The 17,591-nt window shown below is 48.0% G+C and overlaps 1 protein-coding gene and 1 long non-coding RNA gene across 3 annotated transcripts; both read right to left on the bottom strand.

Moving 5' to 3' along the window:
• Positions 1–388: 388 nt before the first annotated feature.
• On the bottom strand, positions 389–8,716 carry Cd27 (CD27 molecule). 2 transcript variants are annotated; one of them, XM_075982722.1, is made up of 6 exons: positions 8,311–8,716; positions 8,027–8,158; positions 2,306–2,485; positions 2,005–2,082; positions 1,380–1,444; positions 389–1,190 (listed from the first exon to the last, which is right to left on the bottom strand). In XM_075982722.1, the coding sequence occupies exons 1-6, from the start codon at positions 8,444–8,446 to the stop codon at positions 954–956; spliced, it is 828 nt and encodes a 275-aa protein (XP_075838837.1). In that variant the 5' UTR covers positions 8,447–8,716; the 3' UTR covers positions 389–953. The 2 variants fall into 2 exon arrangements, with proteins under 2 accessions (XP_075838837.1, XP_075838838.1); XM_075982723.1 differs by having other exon boundaries at positions 1,380–1,499; positions 8,311–8,715.
• Positions 8,717–11,173: 2,457 nt separating this feature from the next.
• On the bottom strand, positions 11,174–17,113 carry LOC142855467 (uncharacterized). The gene is made up of 3 exons (XR_012911517.1): positions 17,036–17,113; positions 16,587–16,762; positions 11,174–11,370 (listed from the first exon to the last, which is right to left on the bottom strand). It is a non-coding gene; the product is annotated as an uncharacterized LOC142855467 (long non-coding RNA).
• Positions 17,114–17,591: the final 478 nt, after the last annotated feature.

Below are 17,591 nucleotides of genomic sequence, written 5' to 3'. Positions count from 1 at the left end.
CTTATTCTCTTGAGATAGGGTCTCTCTCTGAACCTGGAATTGTTTGGTGGCCAACAAGTGCCAGTGATGTCCTGTCTCCACTCCAACCCCTGCCCTGCCCTCCTGGCACCCCTTGAATTACAAGCACACAGGGCCACATAGAGTTTTTGTTTGTTTTCCCTTATTTTCTTATGTAAGGACTGGCTTTTTCTTTTTTTCTGGTGAAGGGTGCTAGAACTCTCCCTTCATACCTTCTTCCCCTGTCATCCCTTCCTCCTCTCCCCCCCCCCCTTTTTTGTAGGAAGGGAAATGACTTGTAGAACGTTCACAGTTGTTACTGGAGCCCCTGGCCATGAGGCCTGGCTCTGGGTTCCAATGCCTGTCTACACTGAGAGAAAAGGACAGTGGATACAGAAATAGAAAATGAATTTATTTACAGCTTGGGCTTAAACGGAGAGAACGTCTCAGTCTCTGCTTTGCCCACGACAGTGTCACAACTTCCCGAGAAGACGGAACCAAAGCAGGAAGTATGTGTGTCTGCAGATAGTGTCCTTTGTGGCAGGTGAGACCTTCCGGCCCCAGGGCTTCTGCGGGTCTTCTGCTGGTGGCCTAGTCAAAAAGTTTTTATTATTATTATTATTTTATTTTTAATCTTGTGTCTGTGTGTCTGAATGTTCTGTGCTTGTAGGTGGCAGAGGAGGTCGAAGGTGTCGGATTCCCTGAAGCTGGAGTTACAGGTGGTCTTGAGCCACCTGCTGGTTCTGGGAATCAAACTTTGGTCCTCGGGAAGGACAATATGTGCTCTTCACCGCTGAGCCATCTCTCCAGTCCTTCGTGGGCCATTTTCACCCTTAGCATGTAATTTTGCCAGCCAGAGGGCTTCATTTATATGAAGTGTGTTTTCCAGCTAGAGCCTGGGCCTCCCCAAGATTGCTGACCACACATTGGGGATCCTGTTCTCGTCACTCTCAGTCTCAGAAGGGCGGTGTGTCACGTGTACACAGGAAAGGGTTCTGATGACGATGGTAGATGGTAGGGGAGATCCCCCTGGATGGTGCCTCAGTGGAAAGGACCCCACCCCGTGCTGGCTCAGGGGTAGGAAGCAGGTTCAGGTTTCCGGTAGTCTTCTTGGATGGGGATGGCACTGCCCTCCTCCTCCCTGGGGCAGCTGTAAGGACAGGTCTCTTCAGGTTCCGCCTGGTCATCTCCATCTGTGGAAAGACAACGGGCCAAGGCATGGTCAGCAGTAGGGAGGGTGGGGATGAAGCTGAGAAGAGAAAAGCGGGGTGGAAGGTAGGGACCGTGAAGGGGAGAGTAGGGTGGAGTTGGGATGGGGCCTCAGGTGAGGCTAGCAGGGCTGAGATGGTGGGCTGGGGAAGGAGGGGCGGCTGATCTCTTACTTGATCCGTGATTCCTTCTTTGATGGAAGAACAAGATTCCTCCCAGGATGAAGACAAGAAACATGCTGGAGAAGGTCACGAAGATTCGGATACAGTCTGAACTGCACAGGGGTCTTCGGGCTGTGATAGGCATGGGTGCCCAGAGGCTTTGCGGGAGGGTCTAACCTCGGACTCCCTCAGTCCAATCTTTTTTTCCCTCCATTATCAGCCTTCTGCTCGACCAGTCCCCCATCTCCTAATCCCTGGCTAGATCACGCTTTCCCCTCCTTTCCTCCCACTCTGTCTTTCTGTCTGTCTGCCCCCCCCTTCTCCTTTGTGTGTAGTGAGTACTCGTGTGTGCATTCAGAGTCCAGCATGCTCCCTTGAGGCAGGGTTCCTCTCTGAACTGGAAATGTGGCTGTTTCAGCAAAGGTGGCTCGGTCTCTGCCTCTGAATGCTGAGGTTACACACATATTACTCTGGTCCTTAACTCATGCTCAGCAAGCACCCGTATCCACGGAACTTTCCTGCAGCTCTGTACCCCTATTCTTCACCCCATACTTAGGGGTTTCCCAGTCGCTGCTCCCTTGGCCTCTTTCATCTTCCCTTTCTCTGAGGAATGGGGATTAGCAGGGAGGAAACTCACATGGCCAGTGGGTGTAGAGAGCTGAGTCAGGAGGCTGACTGGTGTGTGCAGGCCAGATCGTCCTGGGCTCCGGCATCACTGGAAGAAACAGACAGAATCTATCACAGCAGAAAGCCTGCCCTCCTTCCCCTCCAACCCCCGGAGGATGCACTGGACCAAAAGCCTATGATTCTGCAGGAGGGAGACAGAAGGAAGACAAGCCGGCCCAGAGCCTAGTTCGGTGTAAGTGCCGATCGGGCAGTGCTAGGTGGGCTGCCCCACTGCCCCCAGCGAACTGGACAACAGGCAGCTTGCTACATACCTTGGGCATAAGGTAGGTGGGTAGGTGGAGGGTGTGAGCCTGAGGCCTCCGACGGCTGTGTGGTCAGCGCAGGCTTTAGAGGAGGGTCACACTCCATACATTCCTTGTCCCTGCACTCCAGGCCCTTGGAGCAGGCGCACTCGGCGTTGGCTGTGACTGTGCAGTTGCGAACGAGAGGACCTTGGGAGAGGGGAGGGCCAGGAGAAACAGGGTACAGCAGGCCTTCAGGGACCTGAACCTGTTCAAAGGATGTGAATGTTTCCCCATTTCCATCACCTCCTCCTTGCCCACCCCGCCCCTCCCTCACTGCCACCTGCTACCTTGCTATTGTTTTTGAAGAAGAATGGTTGACAGACAATTCACGGGCTCAGAAACAGGAACTGAAAGTCGGAGATTGTATGATTTCCTTTCCTACTCTCCTCTACTTTACAGCTTTTGATTGGCATGTCATATACTTCTGTAGAGGTATATGGAGCGTCCAAGAATAAGAACACAGAAATGGAGGTCCCAGAAATAAGAATGGAGAAATAACGAAATATAAAGTTGTAAGCCTAGGAGAATGAGAGCAGGCTGTCAGCAGCTGTCTCAGTAGCGTAAGGATCAACTATTAACTGTGGGTTACTTTGCTTTACACCGGCAGCTCTGTCTACAAGACTCAGGGTCCTCTGCAGCCCCCCCACTCCCCGGCTACTCATGACCAGCAACTGACTAGAGCTGAGTTAACTTTTTTTTTTTTTTGGATTTTTCGAGACAGGGTTTCTCTGTAGCTTTTTGGTTCCTGTCCTGGAACTAGCTCTTGTAGACCAGGCTGGCCTCGAACTCACAGAGATCCACCTGCCTCTGCCTCCCGAGTGCTGGGATTAAAGGCTTGCGCCACCACTGCCCGGCCTGAGTTAACTTTTAAATGACGGGACGTATGTGACTTTCTGGTTGTGCATTGTCCCGTACCCTTCCCGGCTATGTGAAACTGGCAATATCAGGGGAGTGTGGAGCTTTGGTAAACACCATCAGAAAGTGCCAGAAAGAAACAAATACAAACACTAGTTTAACTGAAAAACCCTGTTAACGGAATTTGTATCTGAGTTTTACCTTGAGATTGTAAAAATTCTTTTGTTCATGCCTAACGCTTGCTTCTTTTTTTTTTTTTTTTTTCGAGATAGGGTTTCTCTGTGGTTTTGGAGCCTGTCCTGGAACTAGCTCTTGTAGACCAGGCTGTTCTCGAACTCACAGAGATCTGCCTGCCTCTGCCTCCCAAGTGCTGGGATTAAAGGCGTGCGCCACCACCGCCCGGCATGCTTGCTTCTTATTATAAAAAGGGAATTTGAAAACTGCCCATGACCACAGCTACAGAAGCCCAGACTCTGGCTGTGCTCACAGGTATAGCTGAGAAGTTTTTAGTGCCCCATGGAGATATTTTCTTCTTTTTCTAGAATTTGCTTCTAGTTTAATAGATTTTGGTGGTCTGTCTCCTATCTTTGTGTGATGTGAGAACCCAACAATATTCACATCATAAGTGCAAAGCTTAATTAAGATTCAGGACAAGAGCAGAGCGATGGCTCAGCAGGTGCCCAGTGCCAAGCCTGACAACCTAGGTTCAGTCCTTGGGGCCCACGTGTTGGAAGAAGAGAACCGACTCCTGCAAGTTGTCCTCTGACTTCCACCAGAGAACCGTGGCTGGCATGCCCTCCTTCCACACAAGCAGACAAACAGATGTAATTTAAAAGTTAAAAACCCTGCCAGGCGTCGGGGAGCACACCTTTAATCCCAGCTCTCAGGAGGTAGGAGTAGGAGGAACTCTATGAGTTCGGGGCCAGCTGGGTGTGAGTTTTAGGACAGCCAGGGCTACATAGTGATCTCTTTAAAAAAAAATAATTCTAAAAGTACAAATTAGACGCACGGGTACAACCAGCAGCACGGTAAAGACAGCGACGCAGCCGGGCGATGGTGGTGCACGCCTTTAATCCCAGCACTCGGGAGGCAGAGGCAGGCGGATCTCTGTGAGTTCGAGACCAGCCTGGTCTACAGAGCTAGTTCCAGGACAGGAACCAAAAGCTATGGAGAAACCCTGTCTCGAAAAACCAAAAAAAAAAAAACCAAAAAAAAAAAATACAAGTAACAATTTTCCAAAAAAAAAAAAAAAAAGACAGCGACGCAGTCCTCTTTTGTCTTCTTACCACAAAGCCCTTACAAAGCAGCCATTACTATGACTTCTGCCACCACAGGACAACTGTGCTCGCCTCTGAGCCTTCTGTGTGGTATGAATGGAATCAGGCCATGTGACCTCATTTCTGTCTGGCTTCTTTTACTTAACCCTTTGTGAACTTCACCTATGCTCTTGGCTCTAACTACAGATCACTCTTTCTCGAGGCTGCGTAGTACTCCATTGTGTGGCTATACCACCATCCAATCTGCTGCCAGTGCACATTTGAGGAGTCGCTCGTTCTTAGCCATTAGGGACAGCGTCCCTATGATTCCCATTCGTTTTTTTTAGCTTTATCAGAGACTAGCTTGATTGTAGGCCTCCATTGCTCTTAAAATAGAAAGTTTAGTCTAATGTAGGACCAGTGCCGGTTAGACCTGGGGTGGGGGTGGGGTGACTCCCTGGAAGGCAGCAACATCTGGATGTGGGACAGCACTCTGGGAATTCCTGCAGGTAGAAGAGGGATGTAGAAGCAGTGGATGGCAAAGGCCTACATCAACTCTGACAATTTTCTTCTGCTTTTGGCTTATCAGGACAGAAAGAAGGACAATTCCTCTATGGTCCTATGGCCTCTCTTCTGAATTCTGATCAAGTTGCTATGAAACCTTAGTTCCTCTGTGGCCTGTTAGGAATTGTGAGTCAGCCTGGACCAGGATCTGCTTAGGGAGAGTGGGAGAAGCCTGGGAAGTGGTGGGGGACGAATGTGGAGGGGGATGGTTCGGGACACCGCTGGGTGGGCTGCTGACACTGGACGGAAGTGCTCTTGTCTTCAGTTGGGAGTACTGGAGACTTTGGAGTCCGGACTGTACCTGAACTGACCACAGACTTCCCCTAGGGAAGGCCAGACCCAGTGGACCTGCTCTCTGTTGCCTCCCCTGGCTGCCTGATCTCTTGGATTAGGTTGAGATGGGCAGACAAAGGTGCTGGAGCCAACCTGGGACACAGCGAGGGGTTGAGGGCAGACAGCAGAAGGCCTTTTGACTAGGCTACAGAGTGAGCCAGGAGCTTTGTTTGATTAAGGAATTCCCAACCCCGAGGAGGCTGCTGCCAGGGAGAGAGAGAATCTTATTTCTAAGTTTCTTTAGGAATATTTCTGTTGCTTTGCTGGGCATGGTGGCACATGCCTTTAATCCCAGAATTTAGAGACAGATGGATCCTGGAAGAGGCCAGTTTGGTCTGTGCAGTACTCCAGGCCAACCTAGGCTACATAGAGAAAACCTGTCGCAAAAACAAAAAACAAAACCAACCAACCAACCAACAACAACAAAACCATGTTGCTTTTATTATGATTTTGTTCTTGTTGGTGTATAAGAAGATGGAATGTTTCATGAATCTGTGGTGCACAGGGCCGTGTTAATCTTTGTATCTTTTCAGTTTTAGCAATATGCTGCTGAAGAGAACCCTTGACTATGACCTATGACTAACAAACACCCTTTAAGGCTGCGCTGGGGATCGAGCCCAACTGCTGAGTTGTGGAAAACAAAAAAATTTTTTGACAGGGTTTCTCTGGGTATCTCTGGCTATTCTGGAACTAGCTATGTAGACCATGTTACTCTATTTCACAAAGATCCACCTGCCTCTGGGTTTAAAGGTATACACTACCAAACCTGGCTCAAGGTTTTGCTTTTTTAAAAGAGTATAATATTAAGTCGGGAGGTATTGGAACACACCTTTAGTTCCAGCACTTGGAGGGCAGAGGCAGGTGGATCTTTGTGAGTTCCGGGTCAGCCTGGCCTACAGGGAAAGCTCCAGGACAGCTAGGGCTACTCAGAGACCTCTGTCTTGAAAAAAATAATTAAAAGACAATTTAGTGAAGTCACACGTTTAAGTCACAACTAAGACTTGCTGGGATATAGGACAAACTACTTATATAAAATGTTACCACTTGGACACATAACTCTCTTTGATTTAGACACAGTGTAATATATTTGTAGGAATTATCTGAAATCCCCACAGACAAGGTTTCGTTATTATATTTGCTGTAGTGTAGCCTTCTGGGATGCTCCTCTTAAATTGTTGTTAGAGCCACAGGGCAGTGGTGGCTCACGCCTTTAATCCCAGCACTTGGGAGGCAGAGGCAGGCAAATCTCTCTGAGTTCAAGGACAGCCTGGTCTACAGAGCGAGTTCCAGGACAGGCTCCAAAGCTACACAGAGAAACCTGTCTTGAAAAACAAAAAACAAAACAAAACAAACAAATTGCCGTTAGAATTTACTCTCTAGTTGCCTCCGCTTCCAGAACACATTGTCTTCTGACGTTACTAAAACCAATTTATACTTCCTACAGAGGTTTTTTTTCAATAGCAATTAAATTTTTTATGCATGTGAAAAAGTGTCTCGCTAGCAACCGTTATTTCAAAGGGGCCTCTTTAAAGTGCGCCCCGTCTAGTGTACGCTAACACAGACTTCCTGGATCCCCAGCAGAGGTGGGGAAATGACAGCGGAGTCTGAAAAGAGAGCTACAGATACCCTACCTCTTCATTTGTAGAGAGCAGACATTTATAAATCAAAAAGGACAGGTCTATCTGCCTTTTCCCCAAAATGCCTTTTGTGCAAAAAAGCCAGGGGGAACCTGGCTTCTGATGTTATTTCCTAACTGCAAGTTCTGAACAGCTGTCCTGCAAGTGTTGTGGGAATACAGGAACATGGGTGGTTCATTGGCTAGAAGTTGCTTTTTTGAGACCTTGGTTTCTGAAACTATCCCTCCTTACATTATGTATTTTCTTCTTCTTCTTCTTCTTCTTCTTCTTCTTCTTCTTCTTCTTCTTCTTCTTCTTCTTCTTCTCCTTCTCCTTCTCCTTCTCCTTCTCCTTCTCCTTCCTCCTCCTCCTCCTCCTCCTCTTCTTCCTCCTCCTCCTCTTCCTCCTCCTCCTTTTCCTCCTTTTCAAGACAGGGTTTCTCTGTGTAACAGTCATGACTGTCCTGAAACTCACAGAGATCTGCCCGCCTCTGCCTCCCAAGTGCTGGGATTAAAGGCGTGCGCCACCACACTGGGGAAAATTGTACTTTTTCATTTCTGTGTGTGCTCATGCATATATATGAACTCAGAGGACAGCTTACAAGTTGATTCTTTCCTTCTACCATATGGTCCAGGGAATGAAGTCAGGTCGCCATGTTTGGTGCCAAGTATCTTTGCCTACTGAGCCATCTCATTTGCCTTTTTGTTTGTTTGTTTTGTTTTTTGAGACAGGGTCAGGCTGGCCTTGAACTCCTGTGATCAAGTTATCCTCCCGCAACCATCAGCCTTGTAGTTGGGATTGTGGGCATGTGACACTACGCCATTTTATTGTCTCAGTCCTATCTACAGAGTCCTTCTCTCCAACCCTTCAAAACTGCACGTCTTCCATGAACCGCTGTCTCCCCACCCACCCTGCCCAAGGCACACACACCCTGTTTCAGCCTTAATTCCATTTCCCATGAGCCTCAAAGCAGCTGAAGCTCTCTGACTCCCGCACACTAGCTACACCAGCATCGCAGCCCCGATGTGCTCAGTGCCACCTTTTGCACTCCGCGCCCCTCTTACCAGAGTTACAATGCCTGCAGCTCTCGCAGTGGCGCCGGGCATGGTAGTCTGCAGAGAAGGAGACACCCGGTAGGCACGAGTCACACTGAGACGCTGTTCTGTTCTGGCTGCAGTCTTTCACAAGGAAAGTACCTGTGAGCAGAGGGGCCAGAATCAAGGTCCAGGCAAGGTGATTCCTCCAGGCTCCGCAGGCTGCCTGACTTTGCTTGAGCTCAGTCTTACCCTGTACACCCCCCTTCATCTTAAACAGCATCTCAACAGCCCTGCTGAGCCCCAACTCTTACCGGGCTTGCACATCTGGCAGCAGAGTCCTCCCGGAGTCCGGTAATGTCTGGCTGGGCAGCTCTTGGAAGCTGAGGTAGCCGAGAGCCCTACCAAGGTCCCCAACAGGCAGAGCCAGTAGGGAGGTGGCCAAGCCATGGCTACTGCCTAGAGAGACCTTTCCTGAGCCCCAGCCGCTGGTGCCTCCTGTGAGCTCTGGGCAGCAGCCACAGTACTTCCACTCAGGTGGTGGAAGTAATCTCTAATAGCAGTTGTGGCTGGGTTTTGTTTTTTCTTTTTTTTTTTCCCTTCTCACAGCAGCCTCCACCCCCTCTTCTTTTCCGCAATCTGGAGAGGCTGTGAAGGGGCAAACCCAACGCTGCTGTTCTTCACAGACACGTGCCCTCCTTGGCTTCCACCACCCGAGCTCAGTGGCTAGCCCATCTGCATACGCTGCTTTTACAGGAGAGGGTGCTGCACACACGTGCAGCCGCCTGTCCTGTACACAGGGCTGGACACTAGCTGCCCTCATCCGTCCCGGGCGTGTCTCCTCGCTCACACACGTCCCTTTCAGAGATGACCAGCTGAAAGGAGTAAAGGAGACTGCAGGCTATTTCTGAAGATTAGGGGGGGTCAGATCAGGTTTAGAATCATGACACTTTCGGATTCTGCTCTGCACAAAACTGGTGCCACAAAACACTCCATTAGAGGTGGGGCGACACAGTGGTCTTGTATGTCCCAAGGTAGCCTCAAATTTGTGTTATAGCTGAGGATGACTTTGAACTTCTGATCTTTCTGCCCCCATCTCCTGAGTGCTGCTGGTGTTACAGGGGTGCACACCATATCACTGCTGCTGGTGTTACAGGGGTGCATTATCATGTTACTGCTGCTGGTGTTACAGGGGTGCACACCATATCACTGCTGCTGGTGTTACAGGGGTACATTACCATGTCACCGCTGCTGATGTTACAGGGGTGCACCACGATGTCACTGCTGCTGGTGTTACAGGGGTGCACACCATATCACTGCTGCTGGTGTTACAGGGGTGTATTACCATGTCACTGCTGCTGATGTTACAGGGGTACATTACCATGTCACTGCTGCTGGTGTTACAGGGGTACATTACCATGTCACTGCTGCTGGTGTTACAGGGGTGCATTACCATGTCACTGCTGCTGATGTTACAGGGGTGCATTACCATGTCACTGCTGCTGGTGTTACAGGGGTGCATTACCATATCACTGCTGCTGGTGTTACAGGGGTGCACACCACACCAGGTTTATGTGGTGCTAAGGAGAGACCCAAAGACTTTTTCATCCTGGGCAAACATTACCATCTGAACTATATCCCCCTCCCTGAACACAACACACATGCAGCAAAGCTGTTGCATGTACAGAGGGGAGGAGTCATAATGACAACCAGCCTTGCATACCTTGCATCACTGAGGTTTGGTTTTATGACCACACAGGTTCTTCCAGCATTGCTTGTAATTAAAGGTCAAGGGTTAGCCCAGTGTCTCCCGTGTCCCCTTCTGTGCTGGAAGATCACCCTGTAGCCCTTGGGTGTATGCGTGTGTGTGTACAGGTGCTTGTGTCTATGTGGATGCACATACGTGTGCATGTGTGTGTACAGGTGCTTGTGTCTATGTGGATGCACATACGTGTGCGTGTGTGTACAGGTGCTTGTGTCTATGTGGATGTACATACGTGTGTGTGTGTGTAGAGGTCAGGAGACAGCCTTGTTTTCGTTCCTCAGGCACATCTATTATTATTATTATTATTATTTTGAGGTAGGATTTCTCACTGGCCCATAGAGGAGGCTGGCTGACCAGCAAACCATCAAACCTTGGCTTTTCATTTTTCCACTCCTCTCGCACTGAGACGAGATGAGTACATGCCACCGTACACAGTTGTCTTTAAAAACATGGGATTTGGGATCAAACTCAGGCCCTTATGCTTTCCTGCTGCCGCTCCACCCAGATTTCCTTTCCTTTTCATGCCAGCCCCTGACCCAGATGTGACCCACTGGCCGTGGGACCTTCGCCAACCATCCTCCTTGATCTAATCCCACTTTTATCCTTTTAGCCCGTGACATAGATACGACCCGCTGCCTGCCAAGACCCTTGCCAACTCTCCTGCTTGACTTAATCCCATTTTTATCCTTCCTTCCTGCTTCTGGCTGGGTTGGTCACTGGTGTTCTCAGGCACCCGAACCATATCCCCTCATGGCCTAGGGCACCTGGGGTTGAAGGTGGGCTCCTATGTGGGCCTCTGGGTAATCTTATTTGAGACTCTTGGAGTCTCTGCTCTTGAGTTGTTTGAACCTTTGAACTCCCCCACTCTTTCCTCAGTGACTTATCTCAAGCTTCTCATTTGGGGGCTTCACAGTTGTTTCCAAGCTGCTGGTGAAATGTCACTGTCATGTGGTCGCACCTGGGGGACGTTAGATCTGTTCTCTCTATCTTGCGCTTCAGTTTCCTGTCTCTTCATTTTTTCCACCCTCCTTCTTCCCCCTCCACCCCCCGCCAAGCCCTTCAAGGGTCCACTCAAGCCAGGAGCCACAGGGTGTTATGATTTATACAGTTGCTCCAGGGAAGCCACCCTCTACCACGTGCCCGTCATAGACCGTGACAGCTTTGGGACTGGAGGAATTCGGTTCCTGGTTCCCAGGCTCCGACATCATCCCCATTAACATAAACCTTAAGGCAGATGTGGTGGGGGTGGGTAGCTAATAGTTGGCCCTGCAGGAAGAGGTGCAACCCTGGCACTGAGGGACTTCAGAGAGAACGTTGCGGAAAGGGGGCTTGGAGCGCATGGAGAACAGCATCCTGACGGGACCGACAGTAAACTGCAAACTGTGTACTCACCTAAGGCTTCCATTCCTGGAGTCAAAGGCTGCCTTCCTCTTCCATGTCTTCCTCCACAAGGGTCAGGACAAGAACAGGGCCTGCCTGGTTCTCCTGCAGTATCTCGGGTGTTATGCTTTGATGTGAAGTGTCCCCCCAAGGGTCATTCATCGAAGACTTTAGCCCAAGCATGCTATTAGGAGTTTATCTATGGAGTTCTCCTTTGAAGAGTTCATGACTAAATAGGAAGTAGACCAAGTCAGAGTTAGTGGCTCACTGGGATCAAGCCTTTGAAGGCTGTGTCTTGTCCAAGGCTTCCTCCGTCCCTCCCACCCTAACTCCCTCCCTCCCTCCCTCCCTTCCTCCCCCTCCCCTCTCTCTCCTCTGTGTGTCTCTTTCTAGCTGCCGTGAAGTAAGTAGCTTTGGTCTGCCACACCCTTTCACCATAAAGTACCGCTTTACCACAGGTCCAGAAACAATGGCACTGGCAACCATAGTTGACATCTCTGAGACTGTGAGCCCAAAACAAGTAAGTCTTTTCTCCACTGAAGTCGTTTGCTCAAGTATTTTGCCATAACCCTGAGAACCAACATACCTTCATCTCCATATTCTTTTTATCATAAAACTGGAACTCTGAAGCTGGACATGATCATGCATATCCATGTAGAGCCCTAGGTCCTCAGAAGACTGAGTCGGAGGACCATTTGAGTCCGGGAGTTCTAGACCATCCTGACCAAAATAGTGAGACCCTGTCTCCCTCTCTCCTATACCCATATGTAAACCAAAACTCCATACCTATTAAACGATAACATTCTAATTTTCCCTCTCCTTAGCTCTTCATATACTTACTGATATTTGTGTTTCTTCTTTGGAGAAATGTTTATTAAGTTTTTTGTTTGTGGTTTAATCATTTTTATTTTAGTTATTATTTTAGATACCAATATTTTATTGGAAAATGTTTTTGAAAATTTTTTAATAATTAAAAATTTTAATTAGTAATTTATTTAATGTGTATGGATGCCTTTTTCCTTCCCCTGGCAGGAATGAAGATATTCTTTGTTTACACAAATAATTGCAAGACTGGTCCTCAAGAAACTGGAATTTCCCCAGGAATCGCATGCTGGAAGAAGGAAAAGCCTGAAGCTTGTGTCAGCCAGAGGAGGGTCTAGCTTCCCAGTGTTACTCACATCTAGAGAACTAAATGTGTCAGATGGAAAAGGTCAGTTAAAATCACTGTGGAGTCTGGGTTGCTAATCACGTGTCCCTGAGATGCGATGTTTATCTCGAATCATCAGGTGAACCCAATGTCATCGTGTGGGTTTCTCTCTCCTCCCTCATTTATTTTGAGACAGTTTCTCTGTGTAGTAGCCTTGGTTGTCCTTGAACTCACTTTGTCAGCCAGGCTGACCTCAACCAGAGCAAAAGAGGTGGTCGCCTGAGGACTCAGCCCAACATTGCTGATTTGGAAGATGAAAGATGAGATCTGTGAGCCTCAGGATGTCCAGGAAAAAGAAGCAGTTGCCACCCAGTGACCCCAGCTGGAACGAACCAAGAGAAACCCATCTTGTCCTGTTTTGCCACGCTGGGTACTGAAGTCAGGGGCTCACATATGCTAGGCAAGTATTCTATCTCTGAGCTGCATCCCTGCCTGATGCCTAGTTTCGACTTCTGTCTTATAAAACCTAAAGGCAGCCGGGTGGTGGTGGAGCACGGCTTTAATCCCAGCACTTGGGAGGCAGAGGCAGGCGGATCTCTGTGAGTTCGAGACCAGTCTGGTCTACTACAAGAGCTAGTTCCAGGACAGGCTCCAAAACCACGGAGAAACCCTGTCTCGAAAAAACCAAAAAAAAAAAAAAAAAAAAAAAAAAACCAAAACAAAAACCCAACCCCCCCAAAAAAACCAACAAAAAACCTGAAGGCAGGAACTGAAGCCGAGGTCATAGAGGAACACTGCGCACTGGCTTGCTCCTCAGGGCTTGCTCAGCCTGCTTATTTATACAACCTAGAACTGCCTTCCTAGGGGTGGCACTGCCCACAGTAGGTTGGAGCCTTCTACATCAATTAGCTATCAAGAAAATGCCCCGCAAACATGGCCACAGACCAATATAATCTGACGGAGGTGTCCTCTTCTCAGGTAAGTCGAATTGAAAACCAACGTTAGCCCTCACAATGGCAGAGTTCTTATCTAACATGTTCGAAACACTGGGCTCCATTCAGAGCTCTGACCCCAGAAATTAGGAAGCAGGCAAGCAGTTTGGCGAGGGTGCTTTTCTCATCTGAGCTGGTCATTAAAACCAATACCTACACTCAGAGCCAAATCTTCTAATCACAGTATAAAAAGTATTGTGGTAAGAGTTTTAAAATATAACGAAACCCACTGAAACTCATTGCTCTTGCTAAATATATTAGTATGAATGTTTTCTCAAGTTGTAGAAAAGGTTGTTATATATTAATATTTTAGTGACAACAAATAGATCTTTTATATTGCAAACAAGCAAATGTTTTATTGTTACTGTTTTTCTTACAGTTACCTCATCTTTATGTTTTTGAATTGTGAACATGTAATTTTGTCTCACTTTTTAAGATCTCTATGTATTTATATAGAATCTGTACTTGAATATGTAAATTTGTGAGTATAGTTTAATAAAATGTATAATAAAAATGTATAATTGGAGCTATGTGTGAAAATTATTTTATAAATGCTACATAAGACCAAAAATGTTCAAAAAAATCAAGCTGGAACTAACTGAAGACTCCCCCGGCTGGTTCCCACAGTGTTGGAAGGTCTTTGCAGTCCCCCGGGGAGAGACACCGTCGATGGCATTGTCCAGAGATGACTACTGAATGCCACGATACTGACCTGCCTGACAGGGTACTGTCTGCTGCTCTAACAGCAGCGTGAAGGTTATGGGGCCAACCAACCAGTTTCTGATTTGATTTGAGGCCTATTCCACAAGAGGCAATTCATGCCTGGTGTGACAAATGGATCGGGAGGTCACAGGCCTGACAGGACAGCCTGCCACTGTTTCGCTGAATAGACATGTTGTCAAGCTGCCCTCTGATCTACAAATTTATACCCATTAATCAGTGCTTGCCTTAGTTTGCTTTCTATTGCTGTGATGGGACAATGACCAAAAGCGACTTGGGAATAAGCAGCAAACCTTTATTTTCCATAGTACTCGACATTTCTTTCTGATTTTAGTTGCAATTTTTTTTAAAAGATAGGATGATAGGCATCTACCCCCACGCTCAGTTTATAAAGTGCTGGATATCAAACCTAGCACTGAGGGCTTTCTAGGGAGCAATCTGTTATGTAGTGATACTTCATTTGTATTTTAATAAATAAAGCTTGCCTGGAGGTCAGAGAGTAAAACAGGCCCACTGGTCAGCCTTACAGACCAGGCAGTGGTGACAAACACATTTAATCCTAGTAGCCACAATAGTTTGCCACAGAAACTGGGTGGTGCATGCCTTTAATCCCAGTGGTGCATACCTTTAATCCCAGCCCTAGAGAGGACTACAGAATGGGAGGAGGCAGCTCCCAGGCTCAGGCTCATTCTGAGATTCCTGGAGGCAGGATCGTCCTTTCAGACTGAGGTCGAAGTAAGAGTCAGTGGCTGGCTAGTTTGCTTTTCTGTCCTTCAAGTTGAAGCCCAATTTCTCTCTCTCTTTGAGTTTTTGTTAATTGTGCTTCACCATTAACTGGGCTACATATGTCCCCTGTGCCCCTTTCTTTTTGGAGAGCTGAACCCTGATGTGCAAGAATGCGGTGCAACATTTCAGGATGTTTCTTGTGGGAGTTAAAGTCACATCTTCTGGGGGCTGTCTTTGTGGTTTTCTCTCTCGTTTTCTGTCTTAGGGCCTGTTGACACTTGGGATTGCATGCAATGCATGGTTTAGAAAGTTAATGCTGATGTGAAGTGAAGCTAATTTATGAAATCAGACATCACGTGAATTAAAGTTTTTAGTCTGTCTGGGAAGAGTAAGAGCAGGAAAGCAAATCCTCAAAGATGCCAGGCAAGGGAAGAGAGAAAGATGTGGCTGTCAAGGGAGCAGTCTTGAGCTGGATCTGAGGAGTGTTCCTGGAGCCCTGAAGCCTCTGTGTTGGGAGATCCTGGGGTTGGCAGTGAGGTTAACTTTCAGAACCGGATAGGTGAGTATTGCAAATGCTTCTACACTTTCCATGACCTGAATCATCTCTGCATGTCCAAGAGCCCCCGAATTGAGTTTCATCTGCCTGGGAATATCTGCATCATGTCGATTATTAGACCAACAGAGGGTAATAGCATAAGTGAACTACCTTCCCTTGTTTGGGTACTCGATAGATACTTCTGCCTTTTTCCCCTTCATTGGTGCCTGAGATCGCAAGTCCCAAGCATGGGGTTGAAGGAACAGCAATTAACCTGGAAACTGGCCAATGGCGTATGACGAGACAGAGGTGGCTCACCAAGGTGAACACACTACAGTATGCAGCACTGTTGTGGAATATTGTTTTAACTATGTGGAGCTGTGTTACATTTGTTTATGCTCCATTTGTTTGATTATGTAGAGATGTGTTGCTGCTTCACCTTGCCCGCCTAAGGCACCTGATTGGTCTAATAAAGAGCGAAATGGCCAATAGCTAGGCAGAGAAGGGACAGGCAGGGCTGGCAGGCAGAGAGGAGGAGGAGAAATCAAGGCTCAAGAGGAAAACAGGAGAGAAGAAGGAGGAGAGAATGAGGGAGAAAGAGAGGAACACGCCAGGGGCCAGAAGCCAGGCAGTCAGACATGGATACAGCAGGAAAGTAAGATAGAAAAGAAGGAGGAGAGGGAGAGAGGAGGAAAGGAAGAAGGGAGGGAGAGAGGGAGGGAGGAGGGAAGGAAGGAAGAAAAGAGGAAGGAAGGTAAAAATCCCCAAGGCAAAACATCCAAGAAGAGAAACAGATAATGGGACAAGCATAAGATAAGGCCAAGCTTTCAGAACTAAGCCTCTGGGTCTTGATTTGGAAGCTGGTTGTTGGCCCCACCCCGAGAAGAAGCCTGGCTCTCAGCACTCAGGGCCCATGTATTGCTCTCTTCATTCCTCACAATGTGGAAAGGGGTTTGAAGGAGGGGTACCGCTCCCCTTCACAGGGCTTTAGGGGTTCCCGACTTGCTCCTGTGTCTGAGTGACGCCTCTTGCTGACAGGCAACGTATGGCAGATCTAACCAGCCTCCACACGCACACACCCTACGCTCTCTGAGAGCGAAGGCTGGGAGACCTACCACACGCCTACATTCCCCCTCTGGCCTCTGAGTGTCCTCTGAATGAGTTCACTTCCTGGGGTGGAACTGCAAAGAGCCGGCTGCGCAGCCAAAGCCAGGTGGGTAGGTTTTCAGGAATGTTATAAACGAGAGGCTGTGCTGGCAGTGTAAACCAGCAAATGCGACGCATGAGATGCTACCCACAGCGGGAGCCAGCTGTTAAACACTGACCCTTCTGCTCCAGCTCCCGGCTGGCATGGATGAGAACTGATGGCTGCTCCTCTTCAATGTTTGGATCCTAGAGAGACAGAATTCCTTCCTGTCTAGACAGCAGGCCTCCCCCGGATGATATGCGCATGCGTGCGAAACTCCGGGGTTGAGCAACCGAGGATCCTCGATTGGCAGAACTGGACGAGATAAGGCCAAACATTCATAACTAATAAGAAATCTCTGTGTCATGATTTGGGAGCTGGTTGGTAGCCCAAAAGGTGCTTCACCCTCTTCTTTACAGTATCTGAACCACAGGTTATGTTTAAAATATACATAATGGTCATCATTTTAGCTATTTCTAAATGTATATTTACTATAGTTACTTTTTGGCTTATTTATTTATTTATTTATTTATTTATTTATATTTAGACAGGGTCTCACTGTGTAGCCCTGGATGGCCTGGAACTCACCATGTAGACCAGGGCTGGCCTTGAACTAACAGAGATCCTCTTGCTTCTGCATGCCAAGTGCTGGGACTAAAGGTACGGGTCGCCACTCCAGAGAGCACATTGTGTACTTCAATCAAGACAGTGTGTGGAGACTGGGTTCCTGTCCAGTCCTCCTCCAAGAATGGAGTGGGCAGACAGCAATAAGAGTTACTGTATTGTCTGTTCCTATAGACAGTGCGGGGTGGACAACTTTAAATGGGGTAAAACAAGTTAAAGCCGATCGCAACATGGGATACTTTACTGATGCTAGGTTCCAGGCTACATACAAAGGTTTTGAAGGTGCCGGGTGCCCATCAAGAGCCACCCTCGTGGAGTAAGTCTGTAGTTCTGAGGAGTGTGTAGTCTGATGTCTGTGGTCTGGAAACTGCTGCAGGAATTCCTATCATCTGCCAAAGCCTGGAGTTTAGGAGGCAGAGCAGGAATGAGGTCCGGAGGCTGGCTTTCTCAAGCTAAGAGCTTTCTCCTCTGAACTCTGACTCATTCTGTGTTCTGAAGCTTAGATTTATAGAGGGCCCTG

Source organism: Microtus pennsylvanicus, chromosome 8 (genome assembly GCF_037038515.1).
Source record: "Microtus pennsylvanicus isolate mMicPen1 chromosome 8, mMicPen1.hap1, whole genome shotgun sequence".
In the NCBI taxonomy this organism is placed as follows: domain Eukaryota; kingdom Metazoa; phylum Chordata; class Mammalia; order Rodentia; family Cricetidae; genus Microtus; species Microtus pennsylvanicus.
Note: the sequence above shows the minus strand (reverse complement) of the source record. Positions and strands in the feature narration are given on the sequence as shown.